The sequence below is a fragment of the Dermacentor silvarum genome, chromosome 3 (assembly GCF_013339745.2).
Source record: "Dermacentor silvarum isolate Dsil-2018 chromosome 3, BIME_Dsil_1.4, whole genome shotgun sequence".
In the NCBI taxonomy this organism is placed as follows: Eukaryota; Metazoa; Arthropoda; class Arachnida; order Ixodida; family Ixodidae; genus Dermacentor; species Dermacentor silvarum.
Window position 1 is genome coordinate 127,059,633 of NC_051156.1, and position 27,669 is coordinate 127,087,301.

General features: G+C 47.8%; 1 protein-coding gene across 2 annotated transcripts; it reads right to left on the reverse strand.

Annotated features, from left to right (window-relative positions):
• Positions 1-1,568: 1,568 nt before the first annotated feature.
• Positions 1,569-27,228, reverse strand: LOC125943980 (uncharacterized). Of its 2 annotated transcripts, none has more exons than XM_049663610.1 (2): positions 27,044-27,228; positions 1,569-5,269 (listed from the first exon to the last, which is right to left on the reverse strand). In XM_049663610.1, the coding sequence occupies exon 2, from the start codon at positions 3,791-3,793 to the stop codon at positions 1,583-1,585; it is 2,211 nt and encodes a 736-aa protein (XP_049519567.1). In that variant the 5' UTR covers positions 3,794-5,269; positions 27,044-27,228; the 3' UTR covers positions 1,569-1,582. The 2 variants fall into 2 exon arrangements, with proteins under 2 accessions (XP_049519567.1, XP_049519568.1); XM_049663611.1 differs by having other exon boundaries at positions 3,843-5,269.
• Between the last annotated feature and the right edge of the window lie 441 nt (positions 27,229-27,669).

Genomic DNA, 27,669 nt, shown 5'->3' on the forward strand with positions numbered 1-27,669 from the left:
TTTCGCGGGGCGATTGGGGTTCCTATTTGTGGCTACTGGTTCTGAATTCGCGAACGGCTGCTGCACAATCGGAGAAGGTCTGCGCGTGCCTTGCGGCACACGAGTTCCAATGCGGGCTCCGAACTGCACACTTGCGGAATCTCCAGGATTGTTCTCTTCAAAGGAATTAGGTGCCACTGTCGTAGTGTCTTGTGGTGGAGGTGTCGTCGTGGTACGACGCTTGCCACCTCTACTGCCAGGCTTGCGTCGCCTGCCCGTATGTCTTCCGGGAACTTTGCCACCAGACGTGACATGGCGATCACCACTAAGGGGTCTCGGGAAGTGGGGTCGTCTTAACGGTATGGTCGGCGTTTGAATGACTGGAACGCCTGTAGGTTCCTCCTCATCAGCAGGATGATTATTTGCGCTGTTTATGGCTGGATGAGAGACTGGTGCCTGAGTAGTTGTTGGTTGGGCCTGGTTACTTTCGCTGCTTACCCGATCCAAAGGACGTAGCCTTCTCTGTGCAACTGTAGTGCCGAAGCTGGATGACCGTGCTGGAAAGAGCGGTCTCTTGGGATGACCCAATTGTGTTATGTGGGGCCTTCTTGGTAAATGTACAGTCGGCAATGTTTGTGTGGCTACAGTTGTGTCAGGTGACGACCCGCGTTCTGTTGTGCTTGAAACCTTCCGTGGTGCCTTCAGTGATGGTCTGCACTGTGGCCACATCGGGATTTTCAGTCGTAGTTGGTGGAGGAGCTGTCGAGCTTGAGGGTGCGGGGGGGCTTGCTCGTGTGGTTTCCTGAGTCACATCCACAGTTTGTAGAGGTAGATGGCTTTTCCGTCGTCGGGCTCTCAGGAGCAGGCGTACTTTCTTGCAAAGCTAGCTCATCGGAGGCTTTAGAGCTTGGCGTAGGTGATGGCGCCTCAGTATAAGTGCTTTCTTGAGAAGTGCCTGTGCTTGTGCTGAATTTTTCAAGCAGCAAACCTTCACTTACAGAAACCAAGGGCATTTCAGTGGAGGTACCTTGATTCTCTTGGACGTTTTCTATTGGCGCCTGCTGTACGACGTCACTAGAGTTGATTACGATGTTTAAAGGCACCCCTTTAGAGGCGGCATCAAGTCCAAATTTGGTTTCATTAAGAAATTGTGCGGGAACGTCATTCTTTTCAGCGGGAACAGCCGGTTGTTCTGTAGAAACGGACAGGGCGTCAGATGCGTTTACTTTGGTAGGCTGTTCTGCGACTACGCGTGAGGTGCTGACAAGTAATGTTGCTTCGGTAGCTGTATTTTCTACCAATGGCGTACTCGTTTCAGTGTATGCGGCAATAGTGTTCGAACTTGCAGTAGTTGATGTCCGTTCAGCAGGTGCTCCATGGGGTATGGATGTCTCGGTGCTCATTGTGATATCACTTCCACTGTAGTCACCAGTGGAGACGACACCAGTCGCAGGCGCAGGTGCTGTGGTGACAGTTTGTGCTGATTCTATGGGTGGCAGTGTAGTCTGCGAAGCGTTGTCTTGGTTTACAATGTCACGGACTACTTCGCCTTCAGTAAGTTGTTTGTCGCTTTCCTGTTGACTGTCAGCTGACGTGCTAGCGCTTATCGAAACAGGCCTTTTACCTTTGGCGCAAGTGCTGGCTGTGAGGCGATCTGAATTTCTTTTACTGTCGCGTATCCAAGGGCTGGAAGCGTGGCTGTCGAATGTCCTACAGGGGAGATGCTAACGCTTGAAATGGGAAGTGGTGTGTGCTGCACGGCTGCCAACGGGACCTTGTTTTCACTCTGAGATGAAACGCTAGCTAGCTTGGATGACTCGTTAGAACCCATCATCTGGTTGACGACAGTCGCAATACTTTGCTCCGTGGGTTTGTCTACGTTACTCGAAATGGGCTCAGGTGCATCTACACCGCCTAATTCTCTATCATCGTGTTCGCTGCTCACTGTTGTTGCAGGGGGCGTAGAGACTTCTGACACTGAGGTCACGGAGGACAATTTTGCTTCATTACTTCGGGGTGATGAAGCCATAACGTTGTCCGTCGTCGTCAGTGGTGTTGTGCTCGTGGTATTTTCATCGTCAGCAGTGACTGTTAATTTTATTTCGACGACATATCCCGTTCCAGTTCCTTGGATGTTTTCCTGCGGCTGAGTTTCACTGTCATTAACCATGGGTTTCCCTTCGCTTGGTACTGAGGCATTGCCAGCACTCTTCTCCCTCGGTTCACTAGAAGGCGCGTTGTTTTGTTCTGTGCCGTTCTCCTTAGATACATTTGCGGTCGCACCACTCGATAGAACATCTTTTTGAGCAGGTGAAACTTGGTCGTCAGTAGCGGGACCGGAAGCTCCAACTGCATTTGTTTTAGGAGCAGCACCAAAAACTAAAGGCTTTCCGTGTGGATTTTTGGCCGCACTTGACGCAGCGTCATCGTCCTTGCAATCATCTTTTGTTTTCGTAGATGTACTATCGTCCATAGAATGCAGCCTTGTTTCATTTTGAAGAGGTTTCAGAGCCTCGCTACCAGCATCCGTTTCTGTAGGTATTTGACTGGGTGTCTCCTTCTCATCTGTTGGTGTCTCCGAGGAGGTAGCTATGCCACTGACATCAATAGGTGCGTCTGAGTTTCTGCCTTCAACGACAACAGCTGTCGTGCTGTCGGTGATGGTAGTGGAAGGCTTGGGGCGAGATGGCGTACTGCTCTCATTCTCCGCGGACGTCATAACAATCCCGCTCACATCAATCGGAGTTTGCGTGTCTGTAACATTGATGCTTATTTCTTGAAATCCCGTTTTTGTGCTCATGCCCGTCGGCTCTCCTAAGTCATTAACTGGCAACTTCTTTTCACTCTGCATGCTCAGTGAGTCTGTGCCGGCAAAGAAGGACGTTGATGAGTCGTCCTCTACAGTGTGCGGCGTAATTTTTTGTTCGGCGGCTTCGATGGTTCCACCGAGAGATGATGCCATTTGGTACGTTTCTGGGTCACTGGAATTTTTACCAGGTTCTTGTAAGCCAGCCACCTCACCGGCCATCTTCGTCGACGAATTCTGTGCCGTTTCGTTATTTAAAGGCCCCGAGGACAGTGTTTCATTTTGTTTGTCACTGGCTTGCGGCAATCCTACAGCGGGTGTTTCGGCGACAAACGCGGCCGTATCAGATGGGAAAGAACCTTGGCTTGCAACATTTCCCAGGGAATAAAACACTCCCACTCCGTCTGGACTGCCGTAGCCTGAGATGACACTTTCCGGCACAGCATGTTCACTAAAGCCTCCCAAGCCTGACAATTGTACGTTTTCTTGTCCTACTTCTGATGGCACGCCACGATCTGTAAGTAGCACACTGCCACCATGACCAGACGTTTTTGCTTCGGGATCATAATTGGCAGGTCCTTTCTGATTCATCACAGGTGGCGTGTTCACTTGTTCGCTTATGCCGGGTGACATAAAAGTATCTGTAGGAACACTAGCGTTTTCCTCTCCGGTCCCAGTTCCACCCACAGTGTCTGACTGCGTGTTCGGTTGTTCTGATGTGCCGTTTTTGCCAGCACGCAGCTTTAGGATGGCGAGTATCTCTGCTTCTGCGGCCTCACGGCTGACACCGTTCACCACTCGATGTTGCAGGCCTTGAGCGTTTGAGTCTACTTCTATATGTGAAACTGCGGGGGTCACCTCCTGTTGTCCCTGAGCACGTACCAACTGGTCACCCTGGCTGCTGTCTTGTACAACTTGTCCACTGACAATTGTTTTACTTTCTTTTTCTTTCACGTCGCTGACCTTAGCATTGTCTTTGCAATCTTCATGCGTCTTTTTCACAGGCATGGCACTAGCAGATCCCGATACGAATCCACCATTGTTAGTGCCATCGGCCAGCTTCTAAATCACTTAATTCGGTGGCAGTCTGTGACACAGCCATCAGAGTAGAAGTTTTACTCGGCACTGTCGCAGTTTATTTGTGCGGCAGTTTCTCCTTTTAGAAGCATCTCCTTCTACAGCACCCGTACTGACTGGTAGAATTGAAGCGGTAGATATTGGCATACCAGCTGGCACCTGTGTGCCCGGGCTCAGTTTTTCTGCTAGCTGCGAGCTCTCGATAACATCGGTGCGAGCGGAAAGAAGAGCAGCATTATCTTGGAGTGGGGTCAATGTAGCTGCGCTGGTCGTTACCGAACTTTGCTCATTCTCGCTAAGCTGAGAAGTCTGGGAAGCTTTCGTAACTGTACCGCTTCCTTGTTCACCGAAAGAAAGCCTCGGTTCAGGATCAGGATTTGACTCTTCGTTCATTGCAGTCCTTACTGTTGTAGGTTTGACGTCAACGCCTTGAATGTTATTGGCATCTTTTTTGGCGGCATCACCAGTTTGTGCATGCTCTTCGTCATCCTCGTAATCTTCTTCATCGTCCTCGTAGTCCTCATCATCCTCTTCGGAATCATCTTTAGGTACATCTGGTGTGCCTTTCGACGGCGCTTTCTGTTGATCTGACGTCTCGGATGACGTGGTTCCGGCAGATGCACCAACTTCCGAATGCATAACGGGTACAGCGCCTCCGGTGCTTGAAAGTACTTCCGTATCTGTTTTCGTGGTTTTGTCCTTGCAGTCTTTCGAGTCTACAGTCTTGGATGTTGCCTCCACACTCAAAACTTTGTCTTGCTCAGACTCGCCGTCCTTGGTGGGCTTGTTGGACGTGGTGCCTTCAGCAGTCGCCTGCACGCCAACGGCACCACCTCCTACGATTGCTGCACTCGTCTGTGGGGAGCTGGGACCAAAGTCTGGCTCCGAGAGAAGGGCCTTGTAGTTGCTTTGCAGCTCCGGATCCTTGCGGTAGCTGCCGCCGTAAGTGGGAGTCCACGCTGGACCATCGTCAGACACGGCAGGCTTGCCGTCGAAGCCTGCGCCAAGCAGCGGGCTCTTTGTGCCCGAAGAGCCCGTGATGAGTTCGTCGCCATCTTCAGACACTGCGTCGTCATCTCCTAGTCGGCGCTTCTGGTTTATCACGCCTCCGAAGCGGTTGATGAGACTGGCGACAGCGTCGTCGGAGGTGCTTTCACTGGAAACAGGATCCACTGAAGCAGCGACCTCGGACCCAGAAGGAGCGGAGAGCCTCCTGCGGCCGCCGAAGTTCGACAAGGTCTTGAACAGAACACCCTGGCGCCGGCCGGCGGCACCATTGCTGACTCTTTGGGCCTCCAGGAACTGCGCGGGTCGCCGGAGCTCCCTGCGACCAATCAGACCGCTCGGTTCGATGTCGCCGAGAGACGCGGCGAGGGAGACACCCAGAAAAGGGAGCAGCAGCCACACCTGAAATAAATAGGAAGCAAGTATTAGGTTCAGATGCTTTAATTTACTGATGGATGAAAATTTAGGCGACAAGAAAACGCAGCAGAAAATGAGGGTAATATGAAAATCCTGTCCTAAATTACTCAGCGTGTCGTCCTGTAGAAATTCTGGCTGGAGTTTTTGCTTTTTATTGCTACACGCCTTAACTGCAGAAAAAAAAACGCATTTTGCTAGGGAGTTTGATTGAGTGAATATAATTATTAAAAATTTATCCAGTTTTACGCTTGTTAAATCTGATGAAACAGCAGAGGTATGTAAGCGTGGGTGTATAGCGTAGTGGGTAGGAAGCTCGCCTTCGGAACATGAGCACCCTGGTTCAAAACCCGTCCGTCTCTCTCTCTTTTTTTCTCTCTCTTTGTGTCTTTCTCTGTGTGTCTCTCGCTCTCATCTTCTCGTTTTCTCGCCCATAGCAAGTTGTGTTACAATCGTCGGTACAACGCAATCATTTGGTTCTCATAAATGCATGTTCTGCAAGCGTGGTGTACATTTGTTGTACTGTGTTGAAGCTCGACAACAAAATAAAGTGTATAGCCTAGTGTTTATGACACTCGCATTCAGACCGTGGGTACCCGGGTTCGAATCCCGCCTCACCAAGAAAGATTATTTTATTTATTTCTTTATTTCTCTCGCTCTCTGTCTGTCTTCTTTTCTCTCTCTGCACCTACTCTCCTCATTTCACACTCTCTCCACTTCGCTCGAAACTGTGAACACCATCGCCAGAGATCAACTTGCCCTCAAACAGCTCCGCTGTTAAAAAAGAAGACCAATGCTATTTTCTAACAGCCAGAGTTCTTCATATACTTTGCCATGTCTAGTGCGATGAGGAACTTCACAAGAAACTGTTTAAGGCTTTCTTTCCTTGTGAAGGAGAGGTGAAAAAAAAAGTGGCCGCGCCGCACATGCAAGTGCTAAATATCATTGATCAAATGCGATGATGGTGTGTGCCCGATGAAATCTACAAGTTGGAAGTTTAGTTCAGTATTTGCGGTGTCCGCGGCAACACAGTGTTGTTTATTTGTAGCAACTCAAGCCTTAGTTTTTTTTTTCAATTCAACAGCATTAAAGTATGGTCCGACCACCACTAACATTCCTCTGCGTATGTGAACACGACCTCGAAAGCAAGCTAGTAGTTACCGTCCATAAAGCCTCGCTAAAACCTAGCTTTTCCTTAAGAATAAATAAGATGTGCTTTGCCTGTCCTAGACACTCCAGCACGTGCTTCAGGATGTGCTGGTGAGTGTTTATTTTTTTGTGTTCCAATGGTGACAATGATGCTAAGTGCAGCTGTGTGTGGGAGACGGCACCATAGAAGATTTGGTGTAGTCCTTGCGTGTCACTGTCTCTTCACTTTGTCCTCATTTTCATTCGTTGTGTGCGCCAAATTAAGACACTATCCGGCTCCTTCTCCTTCTCGTTCAGTAGCACTTCCCCTCCTCGTTGCTCTGAGACACCAGAAAGGTGACAATTGCAATTTTTTTTTGTTGCCGGCAGTCGGCGAGAAGGTTGGTACCTAATGGGACATCGACAACCGTTAGGTGTAAAGTAGTGGTGCGCAAAATGCCTGCACTGACCGAAGGCCTACGAGGAACATGCGAGCCCGCAAATGAATTCGAAGGGATTTTTAGTGAATTGCAAACTCCTCTTCAAAACAGTTAGCTCAGCTCTTGAGCCGTACTTCTGACGAGGCACAGATAACGATTATTACCGACGTCGTCAGCCTAATTATGCCAACTGAAGGAGGAAGGCCCCTTTTAGTGATCTCATGTCACCTGGCTCTGTCTTGCGGAGCCTGCAAGCTTGCTAACTTTCTGACGTCATTACGACGCGCAATTCCTACAGCCCTCAACCGCGTCTCCCTTTTCCTCGACATTCATCCTACTAAGCGCACATCAGAATGTATGCTCGTCTATATGAAAGAGTTAGGAGACTGGTGTATTATTGGGTGTTCGAAGATATTCACTGAATTGGATATTACAAATTGCTTGTATGATTGTATTGCAGTTCACATCGGAAGGATTCGAATTGCTTTTTTTTTTCCAAGTGAAACCGAGCGGTGGGGATTTTACAAATTCGTGTACGTGTATTATGAGCTGTTTTAAACAACGCTCAAATGTTCTCATTCTGTCAAAGCCTGTGAGACTGACTGACTCAATATCTAGCGTTTCAAATTTGGTGACTCATAATCTTACATAACTATGTAATGATGCGGTTCCGATTGGTTGCTATGCGTATGTGCGCGCAATCAATTAAACAGCAGTGATTCTGGTTTCATCTTCTCTTTGGGTAATCAGCAAAAGAAACGAGCTGCCCTGTTCCGCATAGAAGCAACAGCGCTTTTTACAGGCTGGCGTGATATTGCTGCATTATAAATAAAAAGAAAATGTAGATAAATATCACAAGTCAAATATTTATCTGAAAAATACAGCTCTGCGGCTGATTGAAAGGTCCTAATTAAGATTCTGCTTAAATTTCATATTTATCTTCGAAATATCTCCTATATTATTTAATATTAGCAAATTGCACTGAGTAGAATTTTTGTTTCTGAAAAGATATTAGTAAGTGGCTATTCAGGAGAATGTTGTGCCAATTTGAAATTGGCGTTATTGATAAGGGTGAAGAAGGGCGGGAAAAGCGTTGATCTTCAACGAGTTTTGCTTGAGATAAAACAGCTGATAGGCTGGGCAGGGGGAGCCCCCATGTTCGCGGATGCATGCATTATCGAGGCCGGGACATCTTTAAACTCATTGCAAAAGATGCCTTGCTCACGCTTAATTGAAGTCACACATGGTCTGATGAAGTATACAAGCGAGAAATGCAGAATAAAACGTCAGGAAGCTGGTATTAACAAAGAAGCTCAAATTTCTATGAGCACGCAATCCATCGCCGTGTCAATAGAGTTGGAACAAGCTTCGGCACCTCTTGAGCATGGGCCCGCAATGTGCATTTTTGCTTTACCACATGATCTACAATATTCTCTTTGCGAATCAACTGAAGAGAGTGTTTATAATGTCCTATTCATTCCTTTCTCTTTCGTTAGGACCGTCTCAATTCTGCAATAATGTTCGAGAGTGCCTGACATGGGTGTTCAAGACCCTGTTAGTTGTCCGTCTGCTGATTTTCTTCTTATGATCCAGGGTATCTGTGACTGATTAGCAGTCATGAGCTCTTGAAATCACGAGTCTTACTTTTCATTAACCATTGCAAGATCATTGAGCATTTCTCTAGTTTGCTGCAGGGTAATTTTGAAACATACCCGGACACTTTTGCCGGTTAAGTTTCGCAATTATTTCTGGCAAGTACTTTTTAGCGTTGCGGAACTGGAGAAATTTATTTTAAAACATTGTATTGCTAAGATCGTTGCTAAGATACCATGCCTGACTTTCCGTCATTCCTGATAAAAATGTACGGAAAACAGGTATTCACGAAAGTAAAGTATAAAACGTTTTCTTTCGCAACTTACGATGAAGCTGAGGATGCAATGCACGGGTAAATCAGACTAGGCTGCCGTAGAATTACGCACGCCTTTCCCTGCGAATAGCAGTAGCTGTGCAGACCTTGAAACTGAGCACGAAGCGTTTTCCCCCACATTTATCATTCCTCTAGCAGAAGAAAGCAAATGTTTGGAGTGCAATTACAGACAAATGAACAAGGCAGTCATTTTATTCTTGGTCCACCAGTCGTTATTCCTAACAAAGGCTACACTTCTCGCTCGCCGGCCATTTCGAGCTGTTTTTCCTTTCGAATTACACCGACTGCGTCCCAGTATCAGCCTGTAGTAATTGCGCACCGGAGCAATAAATTTCTAGAGCAGATTCCGCAGCCAGTTAACATTCGTAGCACGCGCAACATATTACGTGATCTTTCGTCGAAGGCATTCGGCGTGCATACTTGGTATCACGTCGCCACTGTTGTTGCTACGTGACTGCGACCTTGTCCGATTGCACGGGCACCAAATTGGTCGTTCCAATTCTTCCCAGAAAGTGGCAGCAGCGAGCCTGATTTCGGCCTTTTAAAGTCTTAATCACTCTGTGCGCGTGCTCCCATATCCGGCACGCTAAGCACCGCATGTCGGCCGCGTGGGCCGCGGTTCCTTCGTCTTTCTCACGCCATTGCAACCACTCTTCGTGAAAGCGCTGCACCAACTGGACACGCGTTGTCGGGCGCGCTGCACGTGGCGACCTTGTCTCGCTCGTGACTTTGCCAGGCAAGTCGAGCGATCGGCGCATCAATTATTGCTGCCAGAAGCGTGCAGCAAGCGCCAGCCTGTGTACATTTCCCGCCCACAACAGATCGGCAACAATTCCCATCATCTTTTGGGTGCTCCGATAGCTCTTTCATCTCTGCCAATGAGACACGCAGTATCTTCAGGGTTAATGGATTGTTTCATATATGCACACGGGTACCGAAACGAGTGGGGTTTGGGGGAGGACGTCGGGCCGGTGGTTGCCTTGACTGCTTTTGTGCGGGAACAATACTACGCCCCGGTGGTATGTTTGTTCCGCTCCTCCAACCCGCGTGACCCTTGAGCAGGATCTTTCAGGGACGGTCATGAAGCTAGCTAGAAGTAGCAAGTTGTTTTCCCTTGACATCGCAAGTTGTGGTTGCACATTCGGATAAGGATCTCCGTCCACTGTAGATGGCGGTGCTTGTGAGGACCGGCGCTGCAAGCGTATCGGCCCGAGAAAGGAATAACAGATGCTGAAAGATCTCAGTTCCGTGCAAATAAATTTGACTCAGTTTTCTATTTCAATTTACCAAGAGCTTAAGGTAAAAACTATGTCGAAAGTGCGAAAGTTATATTCCCTCCGTAGGATGTGTCAAGCTCATGTTTATTTCTTACCAGTGTTCATAAATGCATGTGTTAGGAAACAATGGAATCGTTTAGGATATGATTTCGTTGTTATTTATTTAAAGGAAAGATAAGATAGCATAGATATCTAGGCTGACATATAAAAACGTGTCATGCCCCGGTCAACAACCAAGAAATAAGTTTGTAAAGTTCTTGGCGTGGCGATGGCATGTACTTAAGGCAGCACGTTTCCAATAATCGCCATTACATATTTGAGCTATTAATTTTATTACCAATGCTACCTTTTCATTAGAGCGGTAGTGGTGTCGGTGACTGTTTGACTTATGGGAAATATGTTATTTTCATGCGCCTTGCAGTTCTTTTCAGCTTCAGTAAGCGTTTTTTTCCTTATTTACGGCACACGTAATTTAGTAAGAACTTTGCTTCTCCACGCTTAGTGTTTGTAGATATATAGAAAGTTTTATACGGAATGCAAATTCTCACTGGAAACACCCGGACTGCAATAATAAAGGCACCATCACTTCTTCAAGGTGAGGCTACATCCAAGTCAACCACCGAACTTCGGTCAGTAAGTATACTGTCCTCACCAGAGATGTCATCGGGACCCTAATGACGAAACGAAGCTTTATACATGCAGGGTCGTAAAGACTAACGAAAACACGTTGCATGTATGGAAAGATCGTTACGAGTATTCATGAGTACCCCGCACGGCTCGGCATTTATTCTGCTTTAAGGGAAGATAGGTAAATGTCATCACGCGATGGTGCAGATGTCTTTCATTTCAAACTTGCTTTGCAGGGTACCATGCCAAATCTAAGCTACCGTGAGCACCGGAATACCAATGAGATGTTTCTCGTAAGTGTGAACAACCTGGTTAATGTGGTATGCAACTCTCGACTTATGCCCTATGGGTGGCTAGAGAATTAAAAATAAAGGTGAAACAAATTTCAACGCTTGCTTTACGCCTCTCCCTGTTGTTGAAAACTAGTCAACTACTGATCTGCTTTATTTCGCAAACGCACTTGGTGCAGGCTTTTTATATTATTGCACATTAGAGTCTGAAGGGCATCTAAAGTTTGGAAAGCCAGCCACTTTATTCGAAGTAATAAAACAAATGATTGCTTGATGTGGTAATGGTGAAGAGTCCCAAGGTCCTAATGCATGCCTAAGTGTTGCCATCATTTGTCTTGCATGTGGCCTTTCCATCACTGTTCGCTCTACGGTTTATTACAATATGTTGCATTGATTCCACAAAACCACAGTTGTCGAAAGAAGAACTGCTGGTTTTGATTTGACCAAAGTGCAAGACGAGACTCTGAGAGCGCGACGTTAAGTCGTAGCCCATGGTGGTGGGTCTATAAATCTCGTGGTAGTCAATAAAGATGACAATTCGGACTCCAATGTGAAATGAAGCCATCAGGTTCTATTGTTATCTTTTTTTCTTCAGCCCATTTCTATAGGGCCTTTCTCTACCCCTCCCCCCTTTTTAGAAGTAGCATGTAGGCGAATACCTTTACGCCAGCAAACTTCTCTGATTTTAAATAACAAGCTCGCTCTCCCTCAAATGCACGTTAAGATGAGTTTTCCTAAAAAAAATTATGGCACGTACGCGCAGACACGCACACGCACTGTGACTTTGTTACACAAGCAAAGATCAATTTCATTGTTACACAAAACCGTCGGTAGTTCTTTTTCTTGTCTTTCAGGACTGAAATTACGAAAAAAGGTATTTATTTGTTTGCAGACGTTTGTAGCAGTACATGCCAGCTCTGGCGTACTTGCGCCCTGCTTGTTTTCCGGTATGGCCGTTATTTTTCAGTATCTGTGCTCACCAAAAAGCAATGAAGAAAAACTAGAAATGACTACGATTTGCTACTAAAACAAATTTTCTTATAGGTTAGTTATCAGAGAGGCTTGGGATTCCCGAACGATAAGTGTCTTGACGTATTCTCATCGCAACATATGGACAACAACCACGCCCTCTTTATTGAAGTTGTCCGATAAACTTCAAGACTTAGCAATGACTACCCCCCACCCTTCATCTAAGCACATGAACAGGAACAAAGAACAATATTTATTTTAGAATGTCGATATTTTTGCCGAACTAAAGCCACATAGTTTTGCGATTTAGCTACAGTAGTATCTAGCGGGAGACAGAGAGAGAAACAGGCTTAAATGAGATGCCAGAGTATGGTGTCTAGCTAGAATAGTATTCGTGGTTCACAAAGCATGACACATGCACAACACAACAATAGCTAGGAAAACTTTCGCCTGTGAAACCTATTTCGCAAGCAGCTCTGTCTTATTACAAATATTGGATGAGTTATAAAAAAGCGAAGGGCGATGTTTCTATCCTTCTCTGTGTCCTTCCAATCACTACGCATTGCGTCTCAGTGCATTTTGTTACAACAAAATGGAGTACTGCTGACAACGTGCAAGGCTTTGGAAATCCGATATAATGGCCAAAAGCTCGTCACCACGTGTTCGGCGGCATTTGGATAATTACAATATGAGCGTGTTTTTAGAGCACCGCTGAACGTGCCATGTATACGCGTGGCGTCCGACGGACGACCGTCTCCAGGCCATTTGTAAATGCCCTTAGCGCTCGCTCACCAAAGTTCGTACGATGCTACGACACCGTCCTTATCGCTTGGTTCTAGCGCTCTGGTTCATTCCCGGATGCGGCGTGCATATGAACCGGAAGAGACACGGTGATCTCATCTTACAAGCGATGCGCGCGCATTTAGGACACAACTACGACGGTCACTTACGATCGGCGATTCTTCCAGGTCGCAGCAGTACAACCATACCTCGCCTCGCGAATTCCTTTCGGCGCGAGCTGTCGAGCTCGGTGATATACAAGCGCGCGTACATCAACATACAACATTGTCCTCACGTTGCGCATAAGGAAGGAAATGCGAGAGCAGTGGAAGCTGAACAACGCGACAGCGCACAAGATCGAAGGTTGTTGTCGCTGGGACGAAAAAAAAATAAGTACCAGGAATCAAAACACGACACGAGCGGGTCACGTGCTGATGGCGAGCGCTGTGTCTCTTCCGCAAGCCTCTGGGAACGTAAGGGGCGTCGTCAGTGCGTCTAGGTTGCTTCCTTGACAAGAAAGAAAAGCACAGAAGGCAAAGTAGCCCAGCATGTCATCGCACTGCTCTCCCCTATTCGGACAAGCTGGATCACGTATGTCTGTCGACCTCCCCTTCCGACGCGAGTCACGCGGGCGTAGAGGTCGGACGCGGAAGATGCATTCGGTAGAGGGCACACTGAGTTCTCGGCGCGAGTGATAAAGTGTTTCGATTTGTCTCAGTTTACGTAACGGCCACCGGGCAACGTGCAGTGTTGCTTCCAGGAACGATAAGGAATGATAAGGGGAATAGTAATCGTGGGGGCGTTGCTTTCGGGGGATCAACCTCGTAGCGGGTAACCCGGTATTTGGGTGCGAGTTGAAGAGAGAGATAGACAGAGAGAGAAAGACAGGTAGATTGGGCAGTGCAGACCAGCTGGCTACCCTGTGCTGGGATAAGGGGCAAAGGGAATTCAACATTATAAAAAAGGGACGCAAGCAACAACAACAACAAAAACAACAACAAAAGTCACTGTAAGACAGCTGCTGCAAGCATGTACGCCCCCATCAAATGTTTTCGGGAAGTAAGCAAGCCAGTGTTCGTGCTTGGTAGGTGACCGTTACACAGTTAAAATACAGGAAACGCACCGGCTTGAATTCCGATCTTTTCAAACAGGGACGCAAGAGCGGCCTTCTTCTTGGCCAAGATGAATCGAGGGTATCTGCACTGTTAGCGAGCACGTGCTTCCCAATACCATCGGGGAAGGAAGTAAGTTTTGTTTTGTTTTCAGCGTTCGACGGTGAGTGCGAAAGGTTACCATTACTTATCGCCTTCACAGATGCTCGCTTCTAACTGCTAGCCTGACGTCTTACCTATGCCGTGCAGCGAAGTTGGCACAACTGAATGCATATGCTATCCGTGTTGCGGCCACGCAGTGCTAATTGCTGAAGATGAAAGAGGCACCGAGCTCTACCCGTGCCGCCTAACAACCTATGAATATACGCACAGCTGTTTGTGATTTCTTTTCTCAACTTTTAACAAACAACACGTGCTGCAGTATAAGGGACTCTGCGGACTGGCTGGAGGTGAACTTTCACCCATCGTTATCTCACCCGTGAACATCCCTACGAGCTTAGTCAGCCAAACGTAACACCGAATACGAAAAACAGGCGTGCGGGCAACTGACTAGTACTGCGATCGAAACACGTGGTTAACATCCGGTTTCTAAGCGGCGGCTTAAATCTGCTTCCTCCTGTTGGTCAGCCGTGACCAGCGAGTATTCGTTACGCCGTAGACACTCGCCAGCAAGTCCGCCACACAAACAAAGTCTGTTCTGCTCTTTGACCAGTGTAACGCATGCACAAGCCACAGAAACGACAGAGCCAGCTTCCAAAAACAGACTGGCCTGACCCGAGCTCGCTCCAGAATGAAAACAAAAAGAAGCTGATAGTAATGCCGCACGCGTATGCGCGCTCGCGTACGATCTTTCATTTTGTTTCCTACCTGACTTAGAAATTATTTTCGTTCTTCATGCGCCGGAGGCCGAAGCAGGTGAGAGCGCGACGCAGCAGTGGCACGATCAAAAAGGCACACTGTCTCAGCGCTAAGACTCTATAGGCAAGCGTGTACAGGTGTTGTAGCATATAACCACTGGGTAGTTTCGTGTCGGCTCGTCGAGCCAGCTATCGCAACACCGCGAAGAAGAATACCGGCAGCGCGCGAACGGTCATGTTGCACGTATTACGGCATCCGCGGCTGGCTAGGGCCCGAATAAGAGCGTATTTCAGGCCTTCCTAGGAGGAAAAACTCTGCCGATCTGATCAGCGCGTGCGCTACATTTGACCCTCCGCGGACCTCCGCCGATAGCCCTCCCTCTCTTCCTACAACGCCTCGCACTGTGGCGTCTTCCGCGCCTGCGTGCGCGTTTTCTTGTGTTTTCTACAAGTTGCGAAAGAGAAACGGGGCCCTGCGATTCTTATTCGACGAGAGCAGGTCCGCCGCGCCGGCCCGCGACAACAGCTCACCCCCGGCGCTCCGCTATCAGTGCACTATACTCCGGGCTGCTGGAGATCGCGACAGGCTGCCGTCTCCAGAATTTCCGATGCGCGGGCTGATCGAACACTCCGAGACCGCGCCGTACTCTCTCTCTCTCCTCCTCTTCGCCTGCTCACCACTTGCCGCGTGTAGCACCCCATCTTCACCACCGGCAAAACCTTCCTGCCACTTTAAGACTGTTCTAGAACACTTTACGGGTTTTGGGCGGCTCTTGCGTTCTGTGGCTTCTTTGTCGTTCGCTGCTCTTCCCGGATGTTAGCATTCGACGCGGACAACTCGGTCTTCCTGCGTGGTAGTACCTCGAGCGTGGAGGTGCAAGACTGCGTGCGCTGCGTGGCAAACCAGTCCGCTTTGCGGCGCACGTGTCGATTCGGTAGCATATGTTGTGCTATGGGCGATGCCTCTGCAGCAAGATTTACTTTCGCGTGACACTACCGGCTGTAAAGTTTTGAAGACGTGCTAGTTTGCTCATCCCGTCGGTATTTTACGCAATTACGCAATGCATTTTATCCTGACACACTGCGGGGTTATTCAGAGGTACACAGAATAAACACGTATTAAATATTGCAAATGTAACGAACGTTGCATAGTCAAATTGTATTAGTGGCTTCTACACTGCACGTGCAACATGTTGCACATTTGCCTACTTTATTTCCGTACATACAATTTAGCATTTTCCTCAAGTGTGGTTGTTCCGTATCCGACGATAAAAAAAATGGTGCCTTTGAGAGCCGGCATGTTGAACGTGCGTCGAAAAGCCAGAATCAGTGCACTTAAGCATGCACTCGTCTAGTTACTTTCATTGACAAACTGTATGGCGCATGTCGTTTGGGGTTTTCATGATGTTGGCCTAAGTTTTCGCTAATTCGCCACATGTGACAGGAAGTGATTCAAGAACGCTGGACAATTCTTCGGCTTTGGTGTGTTGCAGCGTGTTGCAAAAGCGTTCAATTGTCATCATTTGCTTAATTAAGTTCCTTAGTATATTAACATGCGCGGATATTCATGAGACCTTTAGAACACAGAGGTCGTTGCCGGCTGTGCCGTCCCTGCCCTTAGAGAAGGTAACATCGGGGATGACATACGTGTGTAAGCGTGTGACAGCCGCTTAAACCGCCAATGGTCTGAGCGCCGACAAGGTGAAAGGTGACAAGGTGAAAAACCTTGTCACGTTGGTGACAAGGTGAAAAACCGTTCAAAGGCTGAAGGAAATAAAAAAAGGTCTAGGAACAGATGAGCTTTCCATACTGATACGATATTTGCATCGTTGCCAGAATGGAAAACAGTACGGACTCCGCATCGGGGTATCCGTGACCACCTCGTCGGGATTTCGGGACCTGGAAGCACCCACGTGGGGGCTCAGAGTGTACTCGGGGGATATTATTACTAGTCGGAATATTCAAAGCCCTGGAGGGCGGTGAACAAAGTCCCCAGAGGATTAATACAGCCATGCATGCGAACAACTGAAGTGCCTAGCCTCAAACCGAAACGGTATGCGCGCTCCTCGAGGAAATCGGCGCTGTCGCTGACTTCTGCATTTATTCGGGATTAAGAATAAAGAGACGCGTGCAACTGCTTTTCCAAGCATAACAACATGGCCTGAATTAGTTTCAATAATTGCCAAAGACGAAGTAGAAGTGGTGCATCTAGATATCATCATGGAGTTACGTTCCATATTTTTCGCACCGACCGCCATGGCTCAGTGAGTATTGCGTCCTGCAGCTCATTACAGTAAGACGGGTTCGATACCCAATTGCGGCTCCCATATTTAGTTGGGGGCCAATTCCCAATGCTTTCGCGTGTTGAGGCATAGGTTCGCAGTAAAGCACCCACGTAATCTCGAAGCCTGCAGTACGGCCTGCGATAACCCAATGTGCAGTTTTGGGACGTTCGAGCCCACGATGCTATTTTTAAGAGCTATTGCCGCTTAAAAGTTAAACTGTTGGGTTTAATGCCCTAAACAGCAAAGTCTGTTTATAATCGAAACTTGAGTGGTGGGTTTCTGATTGATTTTGACCTCAGAGGGGGTCATAGGGCTAGAAGACCCAGACAAGAACGAGACAACAGGACGAGCGCTAACTTTCAACTGAGTTGAAAACAGTTGAAAGTTAGCGCTTGTCCTGTTGTCATCTGGCGCTGTGACGCCCTCTCATGTATCTAACAGAATGCCTAAAAATCCACACTTTTAAACTTGATTTTGACCGCCTAGGGTTCTTTTGCATACACGTAAATCCAAACAGACGAGCCTTTTTTACGGTTCGCCTCCATAGAAATCCGGAATCCGAGGTCGAGACATTAACCCGCCACCTCATTCTCTTCAGCAGAACGCCATAGCCAGTCAGCCACCGCGATGGCTCGTTAAACAGGTTAATAAGTCAATCAATCTGCGCCTGATATGCGGTGTGATCGAAGAAATTCAATACTCGGAGAGAGGCCTCCAATCGAAAGTGGGGCCGCAGGTCGTGCTGTGACATCACTGCTTCGATTAACACTGCGCGATGCCTATCGCTCACCTTAGCACAGAGCAGAACGCAGGCGCGCAGTTCGCGAGCACCGCAACCACCGCTGACTAGGGGAATTTTACTGCCGAGGCCAGCTGTGTGTGCGTGGTTTGCAGATGCGGTGCAACCTTTGTGATTAAAATGAAACCATTACGTCTGCGCCGGCCGTTTCCTCATGGAACTTTGCATATGAATACGTCCGGGAAGTCGGCGTCCCTGGTGAAGACACACTCATGAAGTTAAAGAGGTTTATTGCCTGCGGAGATCTTTTTATGGGGCGGTGACATCGGAACGACAGAGGAGTAACGTGGTCCTGGTGGTCGTAGTGATTTGGCTGAAGCTTCTGTGTCTGCGGGTGCAAACAAAGCGAGGAAGCATGAATAATGCTTCGACTAGATTGACGTTGAGTGTAGAAAAGTGAGCAGGAAGGGGCGGTATTGCATCAAGCAGGGCGGTGCTGTTAAGCCACGTGATGGAGGGACACACATGAAAGGATGAATATGGGTGGGAGCACACACGGCAGGCACGATCAAGCCATGGCCGGCATCTTATCGCCATCCCATTGAAAATAAAAGTCCACAGTCGTTCCATTCTACAGGTATTCACCTACGGAGCAGAAACTTTGACGTTAACAAAGAAGCTTGAGAACAAGTTAAGGAGTGCGCAACGAGATAGGGAATGAAAAATGGTTGGCGCAACTTCAAGGGACCGAAAGACAGCAAGAAAGGTTGTTGAGCTGGCCATGTATTGCGTGGTGCAGGTAACCGGTGGTCTGTTAGTGTTATACATAGGGCCCCAAGAGAAGGAAAGCACAGTCGAAGACGTCAGGCAATTTGGTGGTGTGATGAAATTAGAAGATGCTCAGGCGTCAGATCGACTAAGCCGACCCAAGAAAGGGGAGGGGGAGGTGGGGGATTCGATACTGCTGGGAGATGCCTTCGTCCTGCAGTGGACATCAATTGCTCGTGAACGTAGCGAAACATTGGACAATGAAGCGAGGAAGTGAAGCGAAGTCTTATCACTGACAAACACCAGTCGAAACAATTCGGTCAATGACCTTATGTTATTGAAGGGCCGAAGCATAAAATTATAATGATGGAAATGTATGCCTCATGTTTGTAATTTTCGGTTGAATCAGCAACTTTGCAACTGCGCCGGTGTGTTTTTCAGAAGCTGCTCACGGCTCTCTGCGTCTTTTAGTATTGCATCAATGTAACGCGTGTGTCGTGTCAAGGAGCCTGCATTTATCAACTCTGCCACACTAATCCACACGCGGTGATGGCACTTGCCCTCGTCCACGCAGAAATATTGTCAGACTATGTTTCGCTTGTCCAAAGCCAGAATACAAGGGCTAAGGACGCTTCAACACAGAAAAATATAAACATCTTCGAAATGGCGCCATTGCGCATCTCCAGGCATCTTTTTCAAGAGGTAAGTTTTGTTGTTTCTTCTCTTTGGCCATCTACGGCCGAAGCTCCCTCCGTCTGAATATTAAGTAGTTCCGTCGTATCCAGAGGCTCGTCCTATCGATCCTAGGCCTTCCGGTAAAGGACGATCGGCGGAAAGCACCTCCACTGCTTCAAGAACCGAAAACTGAGCCAACAGTGCGCGGCGTGGCATACGGCGTGCAATCTCCACTCATCGCACCGTCGTTCAATGCTCGCGGCACGAGCGACGACGGACGGTCTGGGCGAAGTAAGTGGGTGAAGGATGGTTGCGCAGGGAGAACACACCCGAAAACCACTCCGCCCCTGGCTTCCTCCTCCCAGCATACTGGCAGGCACTTCATAATCACCTTCGTTTATTTACTGTATTATCATTTTTTTGGCCAGTTATCATTTTTGCCTGACGCATAGACGACACTCGGTAGTCGGGTGTGCGTGACTCTATGCGTGGCTCGGAAGCCCTCCTTCGAACGCGAGAGACCCTTCCTGAAGTTGGCGTCTTCGATGCATCTGGCATTCGCAGCCACGTCGTAGTTTTGTACGCAAGGCAGGCCAGCCAGCACTGCAGCGGTGCCGCATCTCGTCGCCACGAACGACGGCTTGCCGCGCAGGCCTGTTTACGCGCAAAACCCAACGCGTGCGCTGCCTTCGTTGCGATGCCTATCGCAGGAAATGGCAGGGAGGGGGAATTAAAAACGCCATCTCTTTTATCACCACTGGGAGGCCGCTTTGCGAACCGATCCCCGCTGAATCTGCCTTCCCTCACGGCCACGGAGAGATAGGAGCGGCGCCGTGCGCATATGCCCGCATACGCTAGTCGTCTCGCCAGTATACACTCCTCCTTCGTCTCGCTTCGAAGAGGTGGTCTATTATGGCATATGGCACGCCCGGCTCCATGCTGTACAGCAGATCGCAGCGCGGTGACAGCTAAAGAAGGGCAGGGAACAGAATGAAAATGGCGTGATGTACTGTATACCAGTGGGGGGGAGTCTCACGCCGGTAGGCGGCAAAGGTGTACCGGTGTAACTTCGCTGTGCAGACTTCGATACACGTACGACTAGAAGGAGCGCTTCTGGAGGCTTTCCCCCCGGAAGGGACAAGCGACGGCAATCGCTGCGGGTACGATGTACCGGAAACTCGCCTCGAGGATGCAAAAAATGAAAACAGGCGGAGTTGTAGACGAGAAGAAACTGGATCGCGTAAGGGGTCAACACGTGCCGTGTGCGTGTTCTTTTTTTATTATTGCTTTACGTTTCTAAATCTAGGAGAAGAAGGAGGATAATGTTTACCCGCAGACGTGCTTGTACTTGCTTAAGATACCGCGGTCGTTCGCATATGCGCTGGGTCTAATCCGCGACGGTGGTGTCGGTAAACTAAGGACGGTCGCTAGAAATTAGTTATGCGTTCCAAAAACACGTTGGTCAGGAGTGACACGCATGATAACTCACGCGAAGGAATTCGTCGGCAATTGAAGAGCGATTGGCACTCTTTCTGCAATCTTCATACCTCACGTGCAAACTATTGAATATATAGAGAGCAGCGAGAACAAGGATGAAAATATTTGACGTGGCTAGAGTGTCGTCTCCAAGTTTTCTAATTTTTATAACTGCATTAATACCGTGAGTATTATTTGTCTGTTCACTGGATATATTTCAGTCCTCCGATTCCGGGTAAAACTCCATAATTCGAGATTTTTTCAGCCCTAATAATTTCATGAATATCGGGTCAAACGAGATTTCTCCCCGAAGTTTGCCCTTTTCGGGAAGCATAGTAATAAAAGGAGGAGTTACAAAACAGATGAACACTTCCCACTATGTGTGACCAAGTTTTCAATATATGTCGCATTAATAATGCTATGCATGTACGAGCATGATGTCTGCCTACTTTTCACCTAATACTCAAACGAAAACCGGCATATATATAATATAATGATTGCTTGCTGGCCTCGAGTGAACGAAAGTCTGTTGCTTTTTGAATAACCACGCTTACATGAATACAACAATGACGCACTTCATCGTATACATCTAAACGGAGGTAATTAATTAACAAGTGATCGTAGCGTTGACATTACTCTGCATCGCAAACAGTAGCTGTGACACTGACAAGGCGTTTACGCAGTTGTGTCACGTTCAAGGGATGGTGGCACATCCTGCTTGTTTGAATTCCATTAATTTGTTACTTCAGCGTATTGTGGCATTCAGTAAAACAAAACGATAACGGACAAGGAAGACATGCTCGACTGGTCTAAGATGGACACAGAAATACTCAGAATGCATATGCCACGAAAAACGTGCGAAGAACAAAGCAAAGAAGGATTCCCCATACATGTCTTTGTTGTTTTGGTTCCTGTGGTTTGTGTTAAAACTATTAATTCTTGACTGCAGGAAATGTGACCATTACCTGTGCTAATCGTTTGTGAAAGCTACAACAAAAATTCCGCGTAATGGGCAGCCATAAAATAGAAAGCATGATTTCTCTCTAGTTTTCATATTTAAATAGTACAGCCGACTTTTATCCCCAACTTTCTGAAAAACAATAAAACAAATAACCCTGGACACACTGTGAGGACACAAGAACGCGAAATATCAAAAATAAGATGTTTCTCCTCCTGGTTGATCGTAATTTCGGGGCAGGAATCCGGATTGCAGCGCACACCAAACCAGTGGAACTCATGCAACGTCTCATGACAAGGCAAGTGAGGCCGAAGAACTTGTACCGTGAAACAGGACTCAAAGCCCTAATAAGTAAGGAAGACAAACATTTCAGGGATGCTATGCTGTAACCACTGCGTCGTCGGACAGTAGTCTCGTTATGTTTTTTTTTTCAATTTCCTTGGTGGAATCAGTGGCATGACACGTATGCGCGCGAAATGCCAGGAAACACAAGTGGGCTCGGAACGTCGGGATCTCGTGTTGTCGGTCTCTCTTGTCGTCGGTCTTTAGAGTAATCTAAAGAAAAACACAGGAAACGAAGCAAAACAAACAAAGCAAGACAGATGTGCATGGCGGAAACGCCCCAAAGAAGGATCCGGAGACGTGCAAGATTCCGATGATCTGGTGGCGCTATACGAGGAGGCTGTCTGAGAACGCAATGATGCATCATCTGTTTCAAAGTAAACTAAGGCACCGACCAGCAGGCTTCTCTAATCAAAAGACGTGGACTGCACTGGGGTATTTCGCCAAAGAGCACGGTTGATTGCGCCTTCGGACATTTATGAGCAAGGAGTGAACACTGAACAGCGATACGCGGGCGGTATACGTATGGACACTGTAGGCACGGTAAGTAAAACGAAAGTAATTTGAGAACATAATAACATCTACTTAGCGATGACGTTGGAATTAGCAAGCGTTACCGATTCTCGCAGTGCAGGGAGAGATTACCCTTCGCGTGGGATAGTTAACTCCATCATCAAGGAGGAAAGCATCAAATGTAGGAACGAGTTAAGAAAGACGGTTAAATGTAGCACTTCTGAAGGCTAAATTACTGGCTAGTCAGTACTCATCGCACAACTTCCTATGTGGCGTCGACTTTAAGCATAATTGATATGGGAGACGCCTACACAGTGTGGTGTCTAGCTGGTAGAGTGTTCGATTAACATGTTAACAAGGCAGCAAAGTAAAGGCTGTCTTGAAGACTCGCCGAATATTGTAATTAATACAAAGGAAGAAATGCGTGTTCAGTATGGAACCGTGCCTCACTGTTCACTTCTCTGCTTTGCCCTCGACGACCAGCTCAAGCTGATCCAGAGAGCAGAGAAGATGGCAAGAGCCAGCGGAGCCCTGGACTAGGGGCCCCGACCATTAACGATGCCCCATTGGGGCAAGACAAAACTATCTTTGGATTAAAGTTTATCTGTCTATCTGCTTTCGCATAGATTTTATTAGCAGGAAGCAATTTCATTTTGAATTATATTTAAATTTTGTAAATACTCGTATTCCTTATACACGATCCGAGTGGGATCACTTTAATGCTGAGTGAAAGGTCAGGACTTAGTCGGGGGAGATTTAGGCAGTTGGCTCAGCCGAAGAAGGCCGAGCAGGTCTTCCTGCAGGGGGCTGATTGCTGATAATGAGGATTTACTTACTGTGCGTCGCTTGATAAAACGCATCGCCACTTTGCTTACCATGCAAAGTGCGAGCCTGGGAATAAGTGATCTCGTGACCTTCGTTCTTCTGTGCTCTCCGTTAAGCTCTGTGCCCTATGGTCCTAGCGCTCACGCACGATAGTGCAAATCCCTGTCGAGCCAGGAGCGAGCGACAGCTTGCGTACTAACGAGAGCCTTTTTTTCAGTCGATCGGGTAAAAGATGACATTCAAGGCTTTCAGGAGGTGCGAAGAAGAAAAGAACGGTGCGGATTTGCGATCCAAGTAGTGTTCATGCAAAAGGAGGAAAATTCTTCTATTTAGTACAAAAGGTATCCATGAGAGGCAACATAAAAACCAAAAAAAAAGCTAAAGAATCTAGGCCGAACGTGTCGTTGAATAATCTTAGCATTACCGGACGGTGCACTGAAGTTGACCGGCATTGAAATGAAACACGTCTGGGCGCGTACTTATTGCTTAACATCGCGCAGTGACCTCAGTAAGCGTTGCTCAGGTATCTATGCTCAAGGACACGCGCGACTGCTCTGTAAGAACACAGTAAGAGTTGAAGGCGAAGAAAGAAAAAAATGTTAGAAACGAAGCAATAAGGCCAAGTATAGGGATGGAGACTGGCTTGAAATTAGTAAGGAACGTAAGTAATTCCTTAATCACTCCTTATAAAGTGATTGGCGACTAACATCATAAATGAGAACTAGTTAGGGCAGAAGCATGATTGCTTGTTTGAAAGTTTACAAGACAAAACGAAAACACATTACAGTTAAACCTCGATTTCGATGAGCTGGATAACGCGAATTTTAAATGATCATTCCATCAGAGATAGATCGCTGCCGGCCTTTCGAAATAGCCGTGCAAACGTTGTGTATCAGCATCTGTATGGCAGTTCACCTTTTTTTTGCAACATAAACAGATCTATACTTCTCGAAATGTCTCTTCATCGTTTTTATTTATTAGCGGTGGCATAGGGTAAGCTTGAACGCAGTAAGGCCCGGCTATCCGAAAATATGTGCCAACGTAAGCAGTAAAAAAAATTAAGAAAACATTGTGAATTTGAAAAGCACTGTCATACCAAAGTCTATGACGATACGTCTTAGTGTTCCTTCGTCTTTCGCTCACGCCTGTTTACGTCGAGGCACCATGTATAGTTCTGGAATTCGTACTGCGACATTGCCAGCACTGCCAGTTAAGCAAGATGCGACCGCAAGAGATGTTGGCAGCACGCGAAAAGGTTTGCCAAAGGCGGCGAGACTTGGAAGGAGCCGCCGTTGATACCTCGTTTGCTTAGCTCATGGGCATAGAGCCAAGTGTTGATTGCTCGAAGTCTGTTGCTTTGATTCGTTGGTAACCTACGGCGCTCCTAAAATATCACTGGAAGAGAGATTAAAACTCCTTCCTGCTTCACGGTACGTTTTTCTTCGCCACTTTCGTGCATATCTTGAGGGCCTAAATGAGTGCTCGATACAATGTAAGTAATTTTCAGTGCCCATCGACGTCAGGTCTTGTACCAGTACGCAGGTCACAATCTACTAGTACGGGAACGTGAACGGTTTTTACTTTTAACTTGGTGAAATTTCCGCGATTCGCGGAAATCCTTTCCTGTGATGCATGCTGAAATCATGTAAACCATGGTGTAAATTGTGAAACACCTCGAAACATGTCATCCGAATGAAAATCGAGTGTCGTCAGCAGTGTTTAATTACCAGCATACCGCGCAGCTGTTTACGCTGGGTTGAACAAATTGACGTGCTAGGACATGAATGATGGTGTTTCCATGGGGCAGCATGCATGTGCGTAGCCCTTCGATATGAAACGTTATTAAAAAAGAAAAGTGCTGGACAGACGTGACATATAACACGCCGATTAAAAGTATATAATTGAAGTCTGGTATTGCGCACCGAAAGCACTATCTGCATATGAGGCCCGCCGTAGTGGGGGACTTCTGATTAATTTTCATCACCTGGGGTTCTTTAACGTGCTCCTAAATCTCGGTAGACCAGTGTTTTTATATGTTGCCCTCATCGAAATGCGGCCGTCACGGCCGTAATCGAACCCGGGATCCCAAGCTCTGCAGCGCAGCGCCAACCCACCGATTGAGTCCTTCATTGTAATGTCATCGGATGTATTTTCAAAGTTTATCGCCAGCCTTTAATGATGACTGAGTCGCCATCATAATGACGATGAAACATAAGAAGAATGTACATGGGGCGAAAGAAAAGGGCAGTTGCACCCGGAAAGAACTAATTTAACGAAGAAAGCACTGACCGAACGATAATCGATAAACCTTCAGCGAGTATATACAGGATGTCCCAACTAGCAAAAAAAAAAAATCGTCGGCCATTTTAGTCTGGGAAGAGCAACATGAAAACTCCCGATACAGATTTCTGTTGCTCAATACGTGTAAGATAATAGTGTTTTTCCGACCGTGAAAGAAGCCGGCGAATACACGCAAAATTGCCGTGCGACGGGCCGCTCGAGGCACTTTGCGTGTGCATATTGAAATCTTGGTGCATGATAGTTGGGACACCCTGTATATGGGGGGCTTTTCACATGCAAGTTCGCACACTAAGCAAAATAGCACACAGACGCAAATAGTGCTGGCAGAAGGAAAACGATAATCGGAAATTTAATTACTAGACTTCACAGTCATGACAGTTTCACTAAGCCTATAGGCATACAAATGTGCTCACCGACGTTAACGTCAGGGAAATACGCCTTGTAACAAATACTTGGCACTCATCTCCAATCACAAATGTACGGCGAAATTTCAAACGGCTACAACCGTAAGCGGAGAGCCCAGTAATGACGGTGCGTGTAGCAGTCCGACAGCGTGCTACGACCGCTCTTGAAAATCGCGGAATTAAACTCACTGGTCATTTGTATTCACGATGTGCTCTTTGAAGTTGCGCACCGTTTCACGAAAACTTTATTCTTCTCTTTCCATGGCTTAACTTGCTGACCAAGTGCAAAAGTTAACACTACGATAACAACTCTGTTCGTACGAGAGCGAACTCAGCGGCTTTTACTGTTCGTGGAGGCATGACGGTTTTGCGAGCGCTCACACAATTCTGGAACAGCATTAAAAGACTAGAACGCGCAGTGAAAGACATCATTTCGCTTGAATCTGCACAGGATTGTTGGCATCGATCTGGGTGTTTGTATAAAAGACGACGGAAATCCACTAATTCCTACATTTTTTTTCATGTGGTTTTTCTGCGACATAACTGGAGCGTGAAACAAGAGAGCGAGTAAGGCATGCAGTTGCTAAGAACTTCACATTTTCCCTTATATTTAAATTAGGCAATGCCACGATTCGCGCTTTCGTGCACAGGTCAACAGTTCTTTCTGTTCTCATCACTTAAGTGTTTTCGGCCTTCTTTTAACAGCCGCGTATATTCAGTGTCTGTTGCAGGGCTTTAGGTATAGATAAATGTGGCGTTCCGTCATCTATCAACGCAAGTGCAGCGGCTGGATCACGTGTCTCAACGCCGTCCCGCGATGCACAAACAACCATGATGGACGATCGACGTTGGGCTCAAATGACCGCAGTGCGCCCAAATGCGCTCGCCGGCCTGCGAGGAAGAGCAGCTCGCGATAGCCTTCCTGAGTGACAGCTACGTCTAAAGTGGGGTTAGGGATGATGAACCAACGTAGCATCGACAGCACGGGGCCAGATGGCGAGAACACGCAGGGAGACCCGAGACAACTGGACGCGCGAGGCGGCGACGCAAGCAGGGAGCGTGCACTCACCGTCCTCATGAGTGACACAGTCCGCCCTCCGAAGAGGGGTCACGAACAGTTGACGCACGCCGAGGTAAGGGCGCTACGCAAGTCCAGCGCGCGCCGCGGTGAGTCCTGTCTTCACGGATGAGCACCCGGCGCCCAGGAGGTACAGTACCCAACGGGAGCGAACTACGACGGCCGACCGGTGATTCGTCGTGGCCGTGCCGAAAGTAAGCAGAAGCGGCTCACCGGAGAATACTCGAGAAAGCGGAGGGGAACTGGAGGAAAGTGTTCCAGAACAGGTTGACACGGGGGCAACCGAGGGGAAAAATCAGGGCAAGATGTAACGGAGGTGGGAGGGGAGGGGGAGGCGGATCAAGAAAGGACGATGCGGATGCGAGAGTTACTGGTAGCGATTGGAGCGCGAAGAGGAGGGCCATTTAGACGCGCCGCTTTTGATGATGATGATGATGACGATGAAGACGTGCCTAGACGACGCTTTTCTTTTGGTAGAACGTGGACGTGCGTGCCGAACCTGGGCGGCGAGAGCGAAAGCCACGAGCCTGCAAATGACGTCGTGCGTCTGGAGGCACCCAAGGCCCCTCAAGGTCGGCGGCGGCTCGAGCCGGCGCTTGTCCGTCCGCCCTTCTTCG

What these genes read in the sequence shown, in the direction of transcription:
- LOC125943980 (XM_049663610.1), bottom strand. Translation starts at nt 3,793, where the DNA reads ATGCCTGTGAAAAAGACGCATGAAGATTGCAAAGACAATGCTAAGGTC.